This window comes from Telopea speciosissima, chromosome 1, assembly GCF_018873765.1.
Source record: "Telopea speciosissima isolate NSW1024214 ecotype Mountain lineage chromosome 1, Tspe_v1, whole genome shotgun sequence".
Classification (NCBI taxonomy): domain Eukaryota; kingdom Viridiplantae; phylum Streptophyta; class Magnoliopsida; order Proteales; family Proteaceae; genus Telopea; species Telopea speciosissima.
In genome coordinates, this window is record NC_057916.1 from 74,527,944 (window position 1) to 74,549,592 (window position 21,649).

The 21,649-nt window shown below is 40.4% G+C and overlaps 2 protein-coding genes across 4 annotated transcripts in view; one reads left to right on the forward strand and one right to left on the reverse strand.

Moving 5' to 3' along the window:
- The window catches only part of LOC122654449 (uncharacterized mitochondrial protein AtMg00810-like), an 87,209-nt gene that overhangs the window by 57,051 nt on the left and 8,509 nt on the right, over positions 1-21,649 (reverse strand). The window lies entirely within an intron of this gene.
- LOC122648923 (protein FAR1-RELATED SEQUENCE 5-like) lies at positions 174-21,472 on the forward strand. Of its 3 annotated transcripts, none has more exons than XM_043842241.1 (3): positions 174-264; positions 18,608-20,970; positions 21,064-21,472. In XM_043842241.1, the coding sequence occupies exons 2-3, from the start codon at positions 18,616-18,618 to the stop codon at positions 21,247-21,249; spliced, it is 2,541 nt and encodes an 846-aa protein (XP_043698176.1). In that variant the 5' UTR covers positions 174-264; positions 18,608-18,615; the 3' UTR covers positions 21,250-21,472. The 3 variants fall into 3 exon arrangements, with proteins under 3 accessions (XP_043698176.1, XP_043698175.1, XP_043698177.1); XM_043842240.1 differs by lacking the exon at positions 174-264 and adding an exon at positions 18,222-18,527; XM_043842242.1 differs by lacking the exon at positions 174-264 and adding an exon at positions 18,223-18,461.

The window sequence follows — 21,649 nt, forward strand, 5'->3', positions numbered from 1 at the left end:
AACACGTGCTATTTAATCTCACTCAAACATTTCTCTATATGCCTATTATGCTGCTTCACACGAAGCTGCTTATCTCACCTCTCCCTCGTCTTTCCCGTCTCTTCTCTCTCCAGTCTCACTTGCCCTCCTTCATCCTTCGAGGCTTCGACCCTTCCTGCAACAGCAGTTCAGTTGGAATCCAGAGATTAACGATCTATAATTGAAAAGGAACTGTGTAATGAAACAAAAAGCCTAACCATCACGAAGCTAAAATTCAAGGGGGAGGTCAGTGAAATTATTTAATTACTGTACTTCAGTGTATATTAGCTTATTAGCTCATAGGCAGATTCAGTTTCATCATTTTTTTTTAATTGGGTATCTCTTTATTATATGATTTCACTGAATTTGTTGGATTTCATGGGAAATGAAATGAGTTCGATATGAGGACATAAGGAAAAGGGAAACAATTACGGGCAGATGGTAAGAATTTAGGGCTTCTTTTTAACTGACAGAGTGGTGGTGGATGATATTTTTGATTCTCTGAGACAGAAATTTGTACTTCTATTCTCTTTGAATTTCTTCTGTAGATGGAGGGAAATTCACTGGAATCCCGTTTTCAGGTACTTGGAAGAGCTGGTTGACGTAGACTGGTCGGATTTTTTTAAAAATTAATTATGATAGGTTTTTTTTTTTTTTGGGTGTATGGTGTTTTGTGTGTAGGGTCTGTGATTTAGTTTCAATTTGAGAATGTGGGAATCTTGAATGTTCTGAACGGGTGAAGTTTTGGTATTAGAATTCAGGTGGGAGTTGTGGTTCAGATCGAGATTAATGGTGTCAATTTGATGGGAGCTCAAGATATTAGTTATATTGGATAATTTCTGTCACCCATGGTGATCCAAATGTTGGAACTCAGGTTTAGCAGCCCTTTATTCAACAATTTATAAACCTGCTTTAAAGCTTGCTCTTTTCAGTACATAAGGAAATAATCCTTCTTTCAACACATAGCCAGCACACTCAAAACTGACTATCTGATGATTTCACAGAACCTTCTATTTCAAGAAACAGACACAGAGGCTGATAGGGAGAGAGGGAGAGGGAGTTGAAAAAACTGAAACCCCTGCCTCTTCTAGCGTTTCAGCTTTTAGTGTTTGGAATCTGTGTTGTTACAATTTTGTCTTTTAATTTCAGCATGTTACCATTTTTCTTAGATAAGGAGGGCTTTGCTTCAGTTGAATAATTCAAGTTTTACCGGTAAAAAATCACGTTCACGAGTCATATTTGGTGTGGAGTTCCTAGGACAAGCCACATGTAAAATTTAATGGCTTATCTCCACCATGTATAGAGCTATTACTTTATTGTATCGCCTCCAACTCTGGGTTAAAGATATTGCAAGCCCTCACTGGCTGCCGTTAAGTAACGGCTGATCTTTCATTTTTGTTACTTTCCATATGCGGAAACTATAAACATACATTAGATTATATCAAAGACATCAGAATATCGCAGCAGAATAACTGTAAACATGACTATAAACATCTGAAAAACTCTGTAAATACTGGCATAAGCCATCTCATGCTATAAACATAATTTTTTATTACGTCTCCTGTAAATTGTTACAGTTACTTACATCAAAAGATCATATTCTACTATATACAACAAAATGTGTATAAACATCAAAATACTGTCTCTAATCTCTCTGATCAACTACTTAGAGGGTCTGATGTCCTTCCTCTAGCTCTCCTTGTACAATCAGCACACTGACACTCCACATGGGCGTGCTCTGTAAAAACATTCATAACTATGGGGTGAGCTAACTAGCTGTGAAAAAAAAAACACAGTTCATATCATGCTCATGAATATACAAATCACGCTATGCTGGCAAATCATTCTATGAACAGCTGGGATATAATATCTGAGCATATTAACTATCATGCATGGCATTTTAAAACGATGCATACTATACTTGTCTTTTGTTGTACTTGCCTTTTACTTTATTTCTATGTCTGAACAGCTGTTTCAGTGACCTGCTACTCTATATCTCATAACTAGGAGGATTTTGTCTCACTATCAATGTTACCGATACGTATTGCTATCGCACCCTGATAGCCATCCTCAATGTACAGTTACATATCACCGTCGCACACTAGAGACACATCTCACTCATGCCACTACATATTGTCATCGCACGCCCCCAACATACCGTTATGTATCACCATTGCATGTTGGAGGGGAGACCTATCTATGCCTCATCCAATACTTAAACCCTTATTGGAAAGGGTTGGCAGCATGGTCCTAATCTTGGATCAGATCGGCTGATATTGGCCGGATCAGTATTGGCTGAGACCGATCCGATACATTGGTACGGACAAGGGTGAAAAGGTAATAAATATTGTTTTTTACAGAAAATGGGGCAAATGCGTCTTATTTGGCCCGATTTCGGGCGATTCACCAATCCTATCTTGATACCAAGATTACGAACCATGGTTGGCAGTCACAGGGTCTTATTGTTGTGTTCTTTACTTTTCTTGATCCTCTGGTTCTCATATCTTTCTTTATTAATCTCCACTTCCAGTCCACACTACCTACCTCAACTCCAGGATTAACTGGATATTGATGGAATCCCTAATGTCTACCATACTAGTGGAGTAGACATGGAAGACCCCATTACCCCATTCATTCCTTTGTTGAAGCAGACATTGTTGAAACCTTCAGTTTCGGTCTTTTACTGTTCTTTTACTTATTATGCCTCACTATGCTTAACAATTCATAAAAACATCATTTTATTTCTATATTTAACATAAAGAATTTCAGAGGCATGATACTATAAACAATACTGGGAAAACATGCAATGATATGTTTGAATTCCCCTCACCTGTTTGTGTCTGTGCTATGTGCTATGTCTATTGTCCTCAAACAGTGCATCTGGTACTCCTCTATCACTCTTGGATCAAAATGGATCTCTACATATCATTTTGTTAAATTATGTACACCAGAATACCATGGGGGTATTCTGGTCTTTGGGTGTTTTATTTATTATTTATTTATGTATTTATGAGCAAGGGTAGAAATGTAATTAGGGCTGTGATTCTATTCACGTAAACAGTGTCATGAACAGTATTGCGAATAGTATTTTTCCCCTTGTAATCTCTTTTATTATAATAAATAGAGAGCTTGACTGATCTCATTGATCATTCAAGCATTATTCCACAAACCTGTTTTGTTAACATGGTATCAGAGCCAAAATTTCTCTGATCTAAGTTTTCAAAACCCACCCCCTTCCTATCGTTTTTTTTTTCCTCCCCTTCTAAAAACCAAGGCCAATCACTCTGAGTCTGTCACTGCAGCCCCTACTACTGACACTGGCCTATCTCAGGAGGATTTACAGGCATTCCTACGTCTGCTAAAGTCTTCCACTGCTGCTGCCTCTACTACACCAGCTACTACTACTTCATCTACTCCTTCAGGTTCACACTTTGCTCGGCCAGGTATTTCGTTTGGTGGTCATTGTGCCTCTGTAGCTTCCCATCCATGGATCATTGATTCTGGAGCTAAAGATCACATGACCGGGTCCTCTAGCCTCTTCCATCGTTATTCTCCTACCTCTGGGAAAGACAAAGGCATGGTGGCTGATGGTTCCCTTTCCTCCATTTCTGGAAAAGGAATCATTAACTGCACTCCTTCCCTTCCTTTGTCCAATGTTTTACATATTCCAAATTTTACTACTAACCTTCTTTCTATTAGTAGTATAACTCGTGATCTTAACTGCAAAGTAACCTTTTTTTCCTTCCCATTGTGTTTTTCAGGATCTGGACTCTGGGAAGACGATTGGATTGGGTAAAGTGCATGGTGGTCTGTACCTGCTTGACGATGGACGTCTCACTCCACCTCCATTACTACCACTACATCAGAATTCCTTAGTATCTTCTGAAATTTATCAGTGGCACTCTAGATTAGGTCACCCCCCCCCTTAAGCATCTTAGCATCTTTATTTCCTACTTTGGTCAAACATTGTGATAAGACCGATGTCTTTTGTGAGGCTTGTGTTCTGGCCAAACAGACACGTTCAACTTATTCTATTTCTAATAAAATGAGTTCTTCACTTTTTCAATTAGTACATTCTAATGTTTGGGGCCCCAGTCGTAAGACTTCGGTTTCTGGTCACCGTTGGTTTGTCTCTTTTATTGATTGTCATTCTAGACACACATGGGTTTATCTTTTACACACCAAAGGTCAAGTTTTTTCCTGTTTTCAGCATTTCCATAACATGGTCAAAACTCAGTTCAATGCTACTCTCAAAGTCTTGAGAAGTGATAATGGGACTGAGTATACAGAGATTCAATTTCAGAAATACCTTGCTGATAATAGGATTGTTCATCAGACAAGTTGTGTTGATACCCCAGCCCAAAATGGTGTGGCTGAAAGGAAGAACCGACACTTGTTGGAAGTGGCCAGGGCGTTGATGTTTTCGCGCCATGTTCCCTCCCAATATTGGGGGGATGCTATTCTTACTGTAACCTATCTTATTAATCGGTTGCCTTCCCGTGTTCTTGACTCCCGCAGTTCGACGGATATTTTACATGGGAATTCAACTTTTGTGGTTCCTCCCAAAGTTTTCGGTTGTGTGTGTTATGCCAGAGACACTAAACCTCATGGCAAATTTGATCCTTGTGGGTTAATGTGTATTTTTTTGGGTTACTCCCCAACCCAGAAAGGTTATAAGTGTTACCACCCTCCTTCTCGTCGTACTATGGTCAGTATGGATATGGTCTTTCATGAAAGTCTTGCCTATTATTAGTCTACACATCTTCAGGGGGAGAAATCTGGTTCCATTGAAGATGTGCTTGTGTTTCCTCCCCTTGAAATTCCTCCTTTGGCTGCTGCCCAGCCTCCTACCGCTGCTGTGAAGCCTCCTTTGGCTGTTGCCCAACCTCCTTTGGCTGCTGTCCCTTCATCTGTAGGGACTCCTTTACAGGGGGAGTGTGTAGGAAATAATGGTGGTAATGATCATTGTCAGGGGGAGTTGACTCCAATCCAGAGAACCATCAGTGAATTTCAGAAGAGAATTGACAACTCTAATATCATCACCTACAAGAGACACTCCGACAGAGGGCAGCATCAATCTACTGTGGCATCAATACCTATCCAATTGCCGACCCAGGAGTCAGATCCTCCTCCTCCTTGTGGTGAGACCTCTCCTTTCGATCTACCTATTGCTCATCGAAAATGTACAAGGACTTGCACTATGCACCCCATTTCTCGCTTTGTTTCTTATAGTTTTCTTTCTCCATCTTTTCGTGCATGTGTCCTCTTTTTCTTTTGTTTCTATTCCTAAAAACTGGCAGGAAGCATATACAAATGGAAAGTGGAAGGTAACTATGTTGGAAGAAATGAGAGCTTTAAAAAAAAAACAACACTTGGGATCTTGTAACCCTCCCTCTAGGAAAAAAATCAGTCTGATGTAAGTGGGTGTTTGTGGTCAAACAAAAGATTGATGGGTCTATGGATCGGTATAAGGCACGTTTGGTTGCAAAAGGCTTCACCCAAACATATGGGATTAACTATCAGGAGATTTTTGCCCCTGTTGTAAAATTGAATACAGTTCGGATTTTATTATCGTGTGCAGTTAATCTTTGATGGGATCTCCAACAGTTGGATGTGAAGAATGCCTTCCTAAATGGGGAACTTTGTGAGGAGGTATACATGGATATTCCACCAGGTTTTTCTTCTGACAATAATAAAGGCAAGGTGTGCAAATTGAAGTGAGCACTGTATGGGCTGAAGTAGTCACCTCGAGCATGGTTTGGTCGGTTCCACAAGGCAATGACATCTGTTGGCTACAAGCAAAGTAATGCTGATCATACTCTCTTTATAAAGTGGGCTGGTGAGAAGCTCATTGTTCTTATAGTGTATGTGGATGACATTGTGGTTACAGGCAATGATGGGGATGAGATCATCCAGTTGAAGAGTTTTCTTGGGCAGGAATTCGAGATTAAAGATCTAGGGGCGCTGCGGTACTTTCTTGGGATTGAGGTTGCCAGTCTTCTAAAGGCATCTTTCTCTCCCAAAGGAAGTATGTCCTAGACTTGTTGGCTAAAACTGGTCTGTTAGGATGTCACCCTTCAGATACTCCTATGGAGGTTACTGTTCGTCTCAAAGAAAAGGAGGGTGAATCTGTTGATAAAGGCCGGTACCAACGCCTAGTGGGAAAGCTGATTTATCTCTCACACACTCGTCCAGATATTGCTATTACTGTGAGTATTGTGAGTCAGTTCATGCATGATCCCTATTCTTCTCACATGGAGGCTGTTCTTCGGATTCTCCACTACTTGAAGTCAGCTCCTGGAAAAGGCATTCTTCTGTCTCCTAATGGTAACCTACGGGTAGAGGTGTATACCGATGCTAACTGGGCTGGTTCTGCAGATTGGAAGTCTATCTCTGGGTACTGTTCTTTTGTAGGAGGCAATTTGGTCACTTGGTGTAGCAAGAAGCAGATAGTGGTGGCTCGTTCTAGTGTTGAAGCCAAGTTTCGTACTATGGCACAGGGCATTTGTGAGTTACTTTGGTTGAAAGGCTTGCTACAAGATCTTGGTGTTCCTGTTCATCTTCCCATGATGTTGTACTGTGATAACAAAGCTGCAATCAGCATTGCACACAACCCGGTACAGCATGATCGCACTAAACATGTTGAAGTGGACAGACATTTCATCAAGGAAAAACTGGAAGAAGAGTTGATTTGTGTTTCCTTTGTGAAGTCTGCTGATCAGGTTGCTAATATCTTCACTAAGGGATTATTTGGGAAATTGTTCCATCCCATTCTAGTCAAGTTGGGCATGAATGCATGATTGATATATTTGCACCAACTTGAGGGGGAGTGTTAAATTATGTACACCAGAATACCATGGGGGTATTCTGGTCTTTGGGTGTTTTATTTATTCTTTATTTATGTATTTATGAGCAAGGGTAGAAATGTAATTAGGGCGGTGGCACTGTTCACGTGAACAGTGTCGTGAACAGTGTTTTTTCCCTTGTAATCTCTATTATTATTATAAATAGAGAGCTTGACTGATCTCATTGATCATTCAAGCATTATTCCACAAACCTGTTTTGTTAACACATTTCATTAACATTAGGCTTCTCCTTTATACTCTTGGAATAGTGGGTAAGGTCCCCCACCATCCATACTTAACTAAACTTGTCTCTACAAGCTTACTTGGGCATCTAGGTACCACCGGTTGATCCCCAAGTCGAACTAGTAGCCCAACATGTGAAAACTAAACCCTAAAATAAGGTTTTTACTCCCTTTTTCCTGAATACACTATGGGATTTCATCCCCTTTCAGAATAAATCATTTTAAAGTCTTAATAATACTATTATGAAACTTTCTAATGGATCAAATACTCAAAACATCCAAAGAAATCAAAAAAGGGGCTTAGGGTTTACCTTTCCAAGCTTAAAACCCTAACCCTAGCTCCAACTCTTGATCTTCTTGACTCAAGAAGCGTTTCCCCCTTGGAAGTCCTCGTGTTGCACTCCCCTTTTTCCTTCTTTTAATATGCACCCAAAAATGAGACAAATTAGAACTTAAATGGTCATTTTTGCGTCCTGATGGTTGACCGTCACGATCTATCGATCGACCAGAGGACCGACCTTCAGGTTGCTGAAACCTATTGATCAGTGCAGGTATGATCGACCAGCAACCACTAAATTGCTCATAACTTTCTTGTCTTAACTCCATTTGACCCGATTCGTTTTCCACAATGGAGGTAACTCGATTTCCCCCGTTTTTCATGTTTTGGGCTTTCCAAAATTCTAACTCCATGTTAGTGCTGCAACAAGGTCGAGTTGGGTCGGGCCTTTTAAAACCCCAACCCAACCCTGACTCCCCTTAGCTGGGCCCGGGCCCGACCCGACCCTGACTCAAGGCCAGAAAAATCCAACCCTGACCCGCCCTCAGGATCGGGCCAGGCTGACCCTGATTGGCCCTAACCATGGGTTGGAAGGGAGATGCATGAGCTGGCCAAGCTGGGAAAGAGACATGCATGGGCTGGCCAGGCGGGCAAAGGTAGATGCATGGGCTGGCCAGGTTAGGAAGAAGAAGACGAAGAAGAAGAAGAGAAAAAAGAAAGAAGAGGAAGATGAAGCAGAACAAAAAAAAAATGAACAAGAAGAAAAAGACTTAGTTGGGCCGGGCTTAGCCTGAGGCCACAACCCTAACCCAGCCCCGACTCAAAGCCGGAAATACCCAACCCTGTGACCCGCCCTCAGGGCCAAGGTATCTCAACCTAGGCCCCGCTTGGGCTCAGGGCGGGCTCGGGCCGTCAGGGCCAAACTTGTACCCCTACTCCATGTCCTTCTAAAACTCACGTGAAGGGTCCACGCCATACTTAGGTTCATTTTAACATACTCAATGCTTATAAATAATGAAAATTCGTATTTACTTGTATTGTTAATACTTCTCCATTGGGCTGACTCGAACCAGATTCTGTAAAAAACGACCCCGTCTACACCTGTCAACCATAAAATTCAATATTATATACTTTTCTGGGGACGGGGTATTACATTTATTTGTTTTCAACCGTCTTCAAATACATTTCACTTCTTTTAAAACAAATTTTAAACCGTTTTATAAGACATGGAAAAGTCAGTTTGGTCAAAAAATTAACCCATGTCTAGTAATGATGTGGACAACATGTCACAATTTTGGGCCCCAACAGACACTTCCATGTGGTAAAAAAGACTGTTGGTGTTGGAATGGCTTCCCACACTTTGGTGCAAGAAACCTGTTAAGATGTCTACCACGATAGGGGGAGTGTCCCTATCGTGGTAGTTAAGTATTGCTTAGGCTAGATTTACTTTATTACTTTCCTAGTTAAGTTAGATCTTTATTTTCCTATTTTAGCTAGGAGTCTTTCTCTTTCTTATTTCCACAAGGCTTCTAGTCCTTGCTCTCTTGTAATTAGTTGAATGTATATATACATGATGAGGGATGTAGCTACATCTATCGGCTGCTATTCTCCTTCCAGTCTCATTCTTCTCTTCCATTCTTTTTCTCTTCTCTATTTTCTCCCACTAATTGCAGGTACTGGTTACACAAATCCTTGGTTTTGTCACATTGTATCAGAGCAATGAAGAAGAAGAAGAAGAAGAAAAAAAAAATCTGAAAAATCCCTAGTTGCTGAAACATAGGAAAAAAAGGTAGTATTAGGGCTTCTTACAAGTGGTTGTTGGTTTTGGTTACGAACTGTCGAATCTGTTGCGAAGGGTTCCTTTACTGCCAATTTTCTCTACTACTGGTTGAAGAATCGAAGAACTACTGTTGGTGATTTCTGATTTTCTTAAAGGATTGTTGATTTGCTGCTATGTCAATCCCTGCTGCTGGAGTCCTTTGATGAATCAAAGGTTCTCTGATGCTACTGTTGCCCTTTGTGAATTTACTGAAGTTGATGTTCATGGTATGTTGCTGAAGATGGTAATTTCCCCTTTTGGTATTTGTGTTTGCTGTTGATTCATTCTCTGGTGATTGGTGTTTTGATCAATGGATTAAAGAAGATTTATATACTGGTGTTTTAGGTTCCATGCTTTCCACCTCTGGTTCATTATTCAATTTCCCTCGGATTATAGCTTTTGTATGGTTGAAGGTTGAAAAACTCTGAAGGTTTTGATTTTTGGTTTTACTGAAGGAAAGAGATGAATTTCTTTCGTAAGTTCCTCTCTTTCTTTTCTTAGTTCCTTTCTTTTGTTAGGTTTCACGTGGGTTGAGAGTTACTTTGTTTTATTCTTTGAGTTTTCCCATATTGCCCCCTCTCCCTTTCTGTTATTATGCTATGGCCCACCTTTTATTTATCTTCCAACTTTAACCATCGTCCCTTATTGTCAAGTTTGTTCCCACACAATGGTTTTTATTTCCTTTCATGTGTCATACTCCTATTGTTTCATTCTTTACCAATAACCTTTTGAATAGTTCTGGTTATTTACCAGAATACCATTACCTTCTTAATTGGAGTATGTACTTTGATTTAATAAAAAGATTTCCACTGCCATTACATATTGCCATGTTCAAGCACGTGGGTGGGTCCATAGCGAACCCAAATAGGGTTTTCGAATCCAGAATTCAATGAATTAGTACAGATTTGCCATGTGTGAGCACATAAACACTCATTTTAGGGTCTTGGACCCCCAGTTCACATCAGCTTGGGATTTGAAAATTTTTTACGATTGGTTCTTGCCTGGGAATTATTTACTACTATGGGGAGATTGAAGATTTTTTATTGGAGATTATTTGCAGCTGCTCTTGGTTATGGGATTTTTTTGTGATGCTCATCCTTTGAGATGCTGATTATTGGTGGTCATTATTTGTCTATGTGTAATGCTACTCGTGAGGGGGAGATTTGGTCTACTGCCTATCTGGTCCACAGTAACCTAAATAGTTTATTTGGTCTACAACAACCTGATGCTATTTGGTCCGCAGTAACCTATACTGCCTATTTACCATTGGAGGTTGTAGACAGCTCTGAATATGAATGCTCGAGTGATCAGAATCGATCACCCAGGCCCTTTATTTATAGTAATCTGAAGTACATGTAATTGAAGTAAAACTCCTCAGTCCTAATCCTACTAGGAATTCCTAGTACAACTAGGAATCCCAGAATAGCACTCGGCTAAGGAGGAAAATACAATAAAACAGTGGAAAATAAAAAATAAAAGAAAGAAAAAGAGTAATCCTAACACAACTAGGACTGCAATCCTAACACAAACACAACTAGGACTACAATCCTAACACAACTAGGACTAGTTCCCCCAATCGGGTAACTAGCCTATCTCAACACTCCCCCTCAAGTTGGAGCATAAATGTCAACCATGCCCAACTTGACAAGAATGGGATGAAAAATCTTTCCACTTAAGCCTTTAGTAAACACATCAGCAAGCTGGTCAGAAGATTGCACAAACGGAACACACACCAGCCCTCCTTCCAACTTTTCTTTAATAAAGTGTCTGTCAACCTCCACATGCTTAGTACGATCATGTTGAACCGGGTTGTGAGCAATACTAATAGTAGCCTTGTTCATGGGAAGAGGAACAGGAGTCTTGATATCTTGTAATAAACCTTTGATCCACAACATTTCACAAATACCTTGTGTCATAGCACGAAACTCTGCTTCAGCACTAGATCTTGCCACGACGTTCTGCTTTTTACTACGCCACGTAACAAGATTGCCTCCAACAAATGAGCAATAGCCAGAAATGGACTTTCTATTAGAGGAACCAGCCCAATCCGCATCAGTATATGCTTCGACACGAAGATGACCATTCGGAGACAAAAGAATTCCTTTACCCGGTGCTGATTTTAAATATCGAAGGATCCAGATAACAGCATCCATGTGAGAGGAGTGTGGATCATGCATGAACTGACTAACCATACTCACAGATATTGCTTTGTCAGGTCTTGTATGAGACAGATAGATGAGCTTACCAACCAATCTTTGATACCGACCTTTATCAACAGGAGTTCCCTCCTTTTCAGTCTTGTAGTATCATCCATAGGTGTATCGGAAGGATGACACCCTAGCATTCCAGTCTTAGTCAATAAATCTAGGATGTACTTTCTTTGAGAAAGAAAGATGCCTTTAGAAGATCTAGCAACTTCTATCCTTAGAAAGTACTTTAGTTTTCCCAGATCTTTTATTTCAAATTCTCACCCAAGATAAGTCTTCAACTGGGTAATTTCATGATTATCATTCCCAGTCACCACAATATCATCAACATAAACTATTAGGAGAGTTACCTTTTCACCATTTTTCTTGATAAACAAAGTATGATCAGCGTTGCTCTGCTTATAACCTGCAGAGACCATTGCCTTATGAAATCGTGTAAACCATGCACGAGGGGACTGTTTCAGTCCATATAAAGCACGCTTCAATTTACAAACTTTTCCGCTGGTCTTATCACAAGAGAATCCAGGTGGAATGTCCATGTACACTTCCTCGTCAAGTTCTCCATGGACGAAGGCATTCTTCACATCTAATTGTTGTAATTCCCAGCCAAGATTCACTGCACAAGAAAGTAGCACTCTGACAATATTTAATTTTGCGATTGGTGCAAAAGTCTCCTGGTAATCGATCCCATAGGTCTGAGTAAATCCTTTTGCAACCAAACGTGCTTTGTATCGATCCACAGTGCCATCTACCTTCTGTTTCACCACAAACACCCACTTACATCCAACTGGTTTCTTTCCTGGAGGAAGAACCACAAGTTCCCATGTATTATTCTTTTTTAAGGCTTGCATTTCTTCCATCATTGCTGCTTTCCACTTTCCATCTGCAAAAGCTTCCTGCCAATTTTGGGGAATACGAACAGAAGAAAGAGAGGAGATAAATGTACGAAATGATGGAGAAAGGGAGTCATAAGAGACTACATGAGAAATGGGGTGCTGGGTACAAGCCCGAATACCTTTACGATGAGCAATAGGTAAATCAGGAGATGAAGGAGAGGATATGTTACCTGGAGATCGATCTGGTTCCAGGGCCGACAACTGTAGTGGTGCTGGAGCTACAGTGGATGGAAGCTGCTTGTATTGGGAATGTCCCCTGTGATATGTTTTGAGATTAGAGTCGTTAATTTTCTTCTGAAATTCCCTAATGGTTTGTTGGACTGGAGTCACCTCCCCCTGAAGGGAATTATCATCAATAGGATTTTCAGCATCCTCTAAGTTCTCCCCCTGGGAAGCAGGAGAGGGGAGAGGGGAGGAAACAACAGTCGGTTGAGGGGTGGGTGAAATAGGTAGTTGGACTCGGGTCTGGGTCTGTATGGGAAGGTCAACCATCACATCTTCACCAAAAGTCTCCCCCTGAAGAGGTGTGGGGTGATAATAGAGTTTCATGAAAGACAACATCCATACTGGTGAAGGTGCGACGGGTAGGAGGATGGTAACACTTATATCCCTTTTGGGAAGGAGAGTAACCTAAAAAAATACACCGGGTCCCACGGGGTTCAAGCTTGCCTGAAGATCGGGTACCGCGAACATAACAGACACAACCAAACTCCTTTGGTGGGACAACAAAGGTGGAGGACCCCTGCAGTAATGAAGCAGGGGTGGCAGAGTCAAGGACTCGAGTAGGGAGCCTATTGATAAGATAGGCAGAAGTCAGGACAGCATCTCCCCAATATTGGGAAGGGACAGAATGGGCAAACATAAGAGCCCGAGTCACCTCAAGAAGGTGGCGGTTTTTTCTTTCAGCCACACCATTTTGGGCTGGGGTATCAACACAACTGGTTTGATGGAGTATTCCATGGGCAGCAAGGTACTGCTGAAACTGACCATCCATGTATTCTTTACCATTGTCACTACGCAATATCTTGAGAGTGGCAGTGTATTGGGTCTGAATCATTTTATGAAAATTTTGAAAACAAGAGAAAACTTCACTTTTGTTGTGCATTAAATATACCCATGTACACCTAGAATAACAATCAATGAAAGAAACAAACCAACGGTGGCCTTTAAGGGATGGTTTGCGGCTAGGCCCCCAAACATCAGAGTGAACAATATTAAAAGGAGAAGAGCTTCTTTTATTAGAAATAGAATAAGTAGAACGATGTTGTTTAGCCAAAACACAACAAAAAAAATCATCTTTATGATATTCTTTAGCTAATGTTGGAAATAAAAGGGATAATGTTCCAAAAGGGGGCGACCTAGTCTATTATGCCATTGTTGAAGTTCAGAAGAAACTAACGCACTTTGATGGATGGGAGAAGCCAAAGGCGGTGGTGAAGTAAGACTCCCAGTATCAAGCAGGTACAATCCACCATGCATCTTACCACATCCAATCGTCGCCCCCGTTGCCAGATCCTGAAACACACAGTGTGAAGAAAAAAATGTTACTTTACAATTTGGGTCACGGGTAAGACTACTGATAGAAAGAAGATTAGTGGTAAATTTAGGAATATGTAAAACAGATGATAACTGTAAGGAAGGTGTGCAACTGATGGAGCCCTTTCCAGAGATAGAGGAGAGAGAGCCATCAGCTACCCGTACTTTGTCTTTACCAGATGTAGGAGAGTAACGAGTAAAGATACTGGAGGATCTAGTCATATGATCAGTGGCACTGGAGTCTATGATCCAGGGAGAGGAGGCTACCGATTCACAGTGACCAACAAAAGAAATACCTGAGTGAGCTAAATTTGAACCTGGAGGAGTGGAAGAATTGGCTGGTGTTGTTGTAGCAGCGGAAGCCTGTAACATACGACAGAAAGCCTGAAGTTCATTCTTGGATAGTCCAGTGTCAGTAGGAGGGGTAGGAGTGACAGCTTCAGTATGATTAGCTTTGTTTTTCGATTTGTGAGCAGCACGTTTAGCCTCAAAGTCGGCTCGTTTGCCATGTATCTTCCAACAGGTGGCCTTGGTGTGCCACAATTTTCCACAATGCTCACATTTAACCTGTGTCTTCTCAAATTTAGAAGTATCAGCAACTGAAGGAGTAGAACCAGCCCCGGTCTGTAATGCTGATCGATCCGGAACTGTAGTATTGAGCATAGCAGTTCTTCAGCAATCTTCACTGTTAACCAAGGCATAAGACTATTCCAATGTAGGGAAAGGGTCTTTGCCTAGAATCTGAACCCTAATTGGGTCGTATTCCACATTAAGTCCAGCCAAAAAATCATAAACCCTAATTTTGTCAATATGCTTTTTGTAGGCAGCAATGTCAGTGGCATTAGTGGGCTGATAATCAGAGTAATGATCAAGTTCTTGCCAATACTTGCGGAGTTCAGCATAGTATTGAGGGATTGATGAATCATTCGCTTGGTGTCATGGATTTTCTTCCTTAATTCGTGAGACCGAGCATCATTCCCTACCGTGAATAGGTGTCTTTGGCAGCCTTCCATATCCGGGCAGCAGTGTCTAGGAGAAGGTAGCCCGATGCAATTGAAGGATGCATAGAATGAATAAGGTATGACATGACCATGGAGTCGATGGATAACCATTTAGTCTTGGCAGCTCCTTCTTCAGTAGGGATAGGAGTAGTGCTGTAAGGTGTCCTGTATAGCCACGGCCAGCAACTGTAAGGTAAGTGGATCTGGACCACATTAAATAGTTTGTCCCATCTAATTTGGTGGGAGAAGCAAAAGGAAGATACTCTGGTCGAGAAGATCCATCAGAATCAGCTGAAGTGATGTCAGACATCATGTAAAGTTTCTTCAAAAATCAGAAAAAAAAACTGATGATGTAATAGGAAACCCTAATCGAGTAGAGCCCTGGGTTTTAAGGCTGTATGAGTTGCAGCCCTTAGAACTAGCTGAAACAAGGTTCGAGTGTCTTCCTTGTAGCAGAGAAAGTGTCCTTCCAGACAGTGGCCCCTTCGGATGAGCCAATAAAAGCCCTGAATTGGAGAAGATTTAGGTTAGCAGGGACAGATCTGAATGCAAAATAATTGCAGATTTGGATCTGCTGTGGATTGAATTCAAAAAATTGCAGCTTTGGATCTGCAGTTTGAAAACAATAGGGTGTAGATCAGAAGGTGCAGGAATCAATCTCCAAATAAAACCAGAAATCCAGCTCGATTAGGGCAGCAGCTTGATCTCCAAGGTTGGAGGAAACCTGCGGCAGGTTCAGATCACCCCAGTATTTGAATGATTTTCAGAGAGGTGTCATGGAGGGCAGTAGCTAATTCTTCATTGAATCACCTCAAAGATGCTGCCCTGCATGAAGTAGAGAGTCCGAGAGAGTTGGAGAAGAAGAGAACCAGAAGCCGAGAGTGTGTTGAAGATGGAAACCAGAAAAATCGAGGGGAAGCTGTTCTTCAGATCACAGATGGCTCTGATACCATGTAGACAGCTCTGAATATGAATGCTTTAGTGATCAGAATCGATCACCCAGGCCCTTTATTTATAGTAATCTGAAGTACATGTAATTGAAGTAAAACTCCTCGGTCCTAATCCTACTAGGAATTCCTAGTACAACTAGGAATCCCAGAATAGCACTCGGCTGAGGAGGAAAATACAATAAAACAGTGGAAAATAAAAAATAAAAGAAAGAAAAAGAGTAATCCTAACACAAACACAACTAGGACTGCAATCCTAACACAACTAGGACTAGTTCCCCCAATCGGGTAACTAGCCTATCTCAACAGAGGTTTTTATCTAAGACCTCAGTTTGGGGCTCTATATCGGCCTTTGTTTGAGAAGAATACTACGTACTACTTTTCTTCTTTCTTTGAGAAGAGCTTATATGTAGCTATTGGAACCACACTTTTAGCTTTCTTTGGGAAGAAAACTACCTACTACCTGTTGTTTATGATGTAGCCATTGGATGCTGCACTTTTATCTCTCTTTGAGAAGATGACTACCTACCTACTACTAGCCTTCTTTGAGAAGTGTCTTTGATATTACTGTTGTTGCTATGATCTTGTGGATTGTGGTTCGTGTTCACTGCCGCCTATTTTACTCGTTGCTGATTGGATTTGTTCGATACGAAGATTATTATCTACTGAAGTTGCTAATGAGTGATGCCCTTGAGTTGATACTGCTATCTGGATGAAGTTCTTCATGTGCTCACCGGCGTCTACCACTACTGTTTATGCCCAAGATTAGTGTTGCTTTTAATATCTATTCTTATTGATCCAAGCTGGAGCCTTCTTTTGATATATTTATACTACAACTTGAGGGGGAGTGTTAAGATGTGTACCATGATGGGGGGAGTGTCCCTATCGTGGTGGTTAATTATTGTTTAGGCTAGATTTACTTTATTACTTTCCTAGTTAAATTAGATCTTTATTTTCCTATGTTAGCTAGGAATCTTTCTCTTTCCTATTTCCGCAAGGCTTCTAGTCCTTGCTCTCTTGTAATTAGTTGAATATATATACATGATGAGGGAGGTAGCTACATCTATCGGCTGTTATTCTCCTTGCAGTCTCATTCTTCTCTTCCATTCTCTCTCTTCTCTATTTTCTTCCACTAATTGCGGTTACTGGTTACACAAATCCTTGGTTTTGTCACAAAACTCTCTATCTTAACTTTATGTTTCAATCTTTGCTTGTATATACCATTTACTATGGTGAAGTGATTCATGTTGTGCCCCCTAAAAGATTTCAAATGTGTTAAGAAAGTTCCAACATCAAATGGTGAGTCCGATCTAAGGTTTTGCATGATTCTGGAATCCCTTATCTCCTCTATGTTCCCACATCCCTATTCTTTCCCATTTGAGTTTGGTATCTTTTTTAAATCTCTCTCTCTCTCTCTCTCTCTCACGCACACACACACACACACACATTGGTAGCCATGCTGTGGGAATAGGATTGTAACCTTCAGGAACTGGGGAGAAAGAAGATGAACAGGAATAGATGAGGCTGTTGTAACACTCCAACCATAAGTTGTCTATTCTTTTCATTTATTTAATCCTTAACTTCCTTGTGGTCAAGTGCCCAAATATTTTGAGTTGGTATCTTTCTAATTTATTTGGTTAGCCAACCTATGAGCTTGAGATTCTCAATATTGATAAGATTTAAGCACTTTGTGAAAAATTTATGTGAGGCAAGGCAAAATGATCCATAGCAGGATTTCCATTCCTCTCTCCCTATGGATTTTTTCCACTTGATTCAAGTCCTTGTTGAGTTCTTTATTTAGTTTTTGGGTAGGATTGTCTTCACTTCTAATTTTGGTTGTGTGGGGTTCTGATTGGTTGGAGCATACTGGCACTCATGTATACAACAGTATTTTGGCACCTTTCATCTTTTTCCTGAAAGGAAAAGAGAGTGCAGATAACTGAGAGGAGGCTCAGTTGTCAGGATTCTTGAACCAAGAATGGAGTCTCACCAATCTATGCCTAAAAACTAATAAAGTTACACTGTTGCACACCAATTTAGGACAGAATCACACCACAAAAACTCAATGGGTGCTGTAAGTTTTTTCTTCCTTCTTTTTTTTTTTTTTTTTTTTTTTTTTTTGGTATTTGGCAATTATATGTAAAGGTGTTGTATGGTAACTATAAAATTGATTTCGGAACTTACTGGAGGACAACAGGAATTTTTGTTATTGACAAAAAAAAATTATTTGAGACTGACCCCCATGGTGAAGACTTTGAATTTCCATTTTGAGCAGTTTTGTCTGGGTTTACATCAGCTTGATTTACAGCCAATGTGAAGCCTACCGTAAAAACTACTAAATGGGCCTTGTAAACAACATTGATGAATCTTTTCTTGGTCTTGTACATTTAAAGGTCCATAAGCCTAGTTGCGCCACCTTGTGAAACTAAAGCCAAACATCAATATTATCTGGATTTTGTTTTAGATTGGTTGTGCATGGGATTCTTATGCTCTTCAAGTGGATGAGATGTGTGTCAAGGTACACTACCTTTAATCGTGCAATTAGGGTTTTGATTATGTTGCTGGATGTTAATTACAGCCTTTCTCTTTTCTGGTTACTATCCATGGTGTAAATGCCATAGTTGATCACCTGCATTACCCTTTGATAAATTTTATATCAGAGAAGATCAAAAAGTGAATAGCATGACTTATGTGATTTATTTCAATCGATAATGCCTACAATTCTGTTTTCAATGACACGTAAATGGTTCAATTTTTAAGCTTTGTTGTCCGTCACTTCCTCATTTAATAATGCATTTCATTTTGACAATTGTGTGAAGGTCTTGAAATGGAATATGATATCAATCTTGATCAAGATATATTAGAAGCTGATGTCGTCATTCAAGAGCCTGATCTTACTTTGGACATCCAAGCATCTCCAAAAGGAGATGAAATGGAAAATAATAGGACTCTTGGTCAAGATATATCAGAAGCTGATGTAATGGTGTTTGATGACAGTATTCAAGAGACACAACTGATTGTGGATGTACAGGAACCAATAAAGGATGATGTTGATACAAATGAAAGTAGTGGAAAGGAAAACGATCATGCCTCCCTCAAAAAGCTTGGATCGGAGCCATACGTTGGTTTGCAATTTGAGTCTGAAGATGAGGCATATGAATTCTACAATGCATATGCTATGGAGAAGGGCTTTAGTATACGGAAGAGTCGTGTAGAACGCTCAAAGGTTGACAAGAGTGTTCTTTCCCGGAAGTATGTGTGTGCACATGAAGGGTTTCGTTGGACAAAAGATAAACGTTATAAGGGTAAGGCGGTTCGGTCTCGAAGAGAAACAAGGGTAGATTGCCGGGCAGCTATGAGCATTAAAAGAAAATCTGGTGGATGGATTGCTTACAAAGTTCATCATGACCACAATCATGAACTTGTTAATCCTGTTGAAGCTTACAAACTTCGGTCACATCGAAAAATGACAAACACTATGAGGTCAATCCCTGTTAGACTTGAAGTTGGACCATCTGACAATAAAGATCAGTTTAAGGATGCTGCAGGAAGAGCAGATGATATGGGAATTAACTATCAAGATTGCAAGAATTATGTGAAGAAAGAATGTAAAAATAACACTGGAGTTGATTGGGATTGGGATTGTATGCTGGAGTATTTCCGGAGCATGCAGTCTGTGGATTCTGGATTTTTTTATGCAGCAGATTTTGGTACAAATCAGAGCATAAGGAGCTTGTTTTGGGTGGATACCCGGGCAAGAGAGGCTTACAAGCAGTTTGGGGATGTGGTGGTATTTGATACCTCATATCAGTCAGACAAGTACAGGTTTCCACTTGCTTGTTTCACTGGTGTAAATCACCACAGGCAGTCTACAGTGTTCGGATGTGGGTTGCTGGCAGATGAAACTGTGGAATCTTATGTTTGGCTATTTGAAACCTGGCTCAAAGCAATGTCAGATCAGCAGCCTACTTCAATGATAACATATCAAGACAAAGCAATGAAAATGGCCATAGAGAAGGTTTTTCCAGGAGTAAGGCTCAGGTTTTGCATGTGGCATATGGCAAAAAATGAGTTAGATAATCTCGGATATGTTTTTAAAATGCACAAGGAATTTGAAGCTGAATATAGAAAGTGCATTCATACAAGTCGGAAGCCAGAAGAATTTGAGTCAGGGTGGGTGGCGATTATTGTGAAGTATGGTTTGAAAGAAAATAGTTGGTTAAATTTAATGTATGATCAGCGCCACCTTTGGGTGCCACTGTATCTACAAGATACATTCTTTGCTGGAATGACTACAATAAAGAGAAGTGAGGGGATAAATTCTTATTTTGATGGATTCATGCATGAAGGAACTCCTCTAAGTGCATTTATACCTCAGTATGATCAGGCCCTAAAGCAACTTCGTGAAAAGGAATCAGATGAAGATTTTGTAACAATGCATACCAAAACAGTTTTAACATCCAAAAACCCAATTGAAGAACAAGCTGCAAGAGTTTTCACTAGGAGTATGTTCTCAGTATTTCGACATGAATTCCTTGAAAGTTCTTGTTGCATTGCAAATAAGACTGATGAGGAGGGGCCTGTCAGCAAGTTCATAGTGGGTAAATACAATGAGAAGGACAAAAACATGCACCTTGTTACGTTTAATACAGTTGATAATGGTATAAGCTGCAGTTGTCAGATGTTCGAGTTTGAAGGGATGCTTTGCAGGCATGTGCTTAAGGTATTCCAAATGGTAAATGTATTTGAGATCCCACCACGATATATTTTAAAGAGGTGGACAATGAGTGCTAGGTATGTTGAGTCTTGTATTGACGAAGTGGGAGGATGTTCCAGGGAGATTTTGAAAGAAACAGCTACCAAATTTGTAGAGTTTGGTTCTACTTGCGCTGAGCGAACTACTGTTGCTATTAGAATTCTACAAGGAGGCTTGGAAAAACTTTGTGATATCCATATGCCTAGAAGTGCCACACTTCCTGAAGATCTGGGTTGTGGTAGTAGCTTTCAAGGGGGAAATATCAATGAACATAAGGAGAGCGATGTGCCTGATCTGTCACAGACCAAAGCAAAAGGTCGTCTTGTGTCTTCGAGAGAGAAATCAGGCTGTGAACAGTCACCAAAGAAGAAAAGAATATGTCGTACATGTGGGGAAACCAAACATCAAATGCATACATGTTCTAAGGTAAGGTTTGTGGATTTTTGTGGATGCATGATGTTACTCTTATTTTATATATTATGTAACCATAATGAAGGATTTTTCTGTGTATTGTTACAGGGAGCTGTGGATCAGTCCCATCCTGCAGCAGTGTTGCAAGGACCTGTGAATCAATCACATCCAGCGACAATGTTGCGGGGACCTGTTGTTCTACCGCCGCCTTTCGCAATGTTGCCGGGACCTGTTGTTCTGCCCCATCCTTTTGCAATGTTGCCCAGACCAGTTGATCGGTCCCAGATTTTATAGTATGAGAAAATTCCTGATAACACTTGTACAAAGTGTTCAGTCTCCTTTATTTAAAATCTTGTATTATTTCCAAAAACATTATGTTCCTTCATCATACTTTAGGTTGTCCTCACTCATCACTACCTTGTATGGAAACCCTTGTACAGTAGTTCTTTTCGTTATGAGTTGTACCGGTGTAAGCTCTGCTTTCCAGAAATCAAAAAAGTTCATCTTGTTTGCCGTTGAATTATAACCACGATTCTTTTATTCTCTCTTTCTTATTTTCCAATAGCTTAACCTTCTCTTTCATGTATTTTTATATTCTGCTTTTCTTTCCTTTTTCCCTTGTTAAAGGATACATAGCAAACTTCTCTTGGAAGTAGTATCTTTTATCGAATTATTTAGTCTTGAATTCTTGATG

What these genes read in the sequence shown, in the direction of transcription:
- LOC122648923 (XM_043842240.1), top strand. Translation starts at nt 18,500, where the DNA reads ATGCCTACAATTCTGTTTTCAATGACAC. An exon ending in AATTCTGTTTTCAATGACAC is followed by an intron (nt 18,528 to 18,607) that starts GTAAATGGTTCA and finishes AATTGTGTGAAG; the next exon opens with GTCTTGAAATGGAATATGAT. An exon ending in AAATGCATACATGTTCTAAG is followed by an intron (nt 20,971 to 21,063) that starts GTAAGGTTTGTG and finishes GTATTGTTACAG; the next exon opens with GGAGCTGTGGATCAGTCCCA.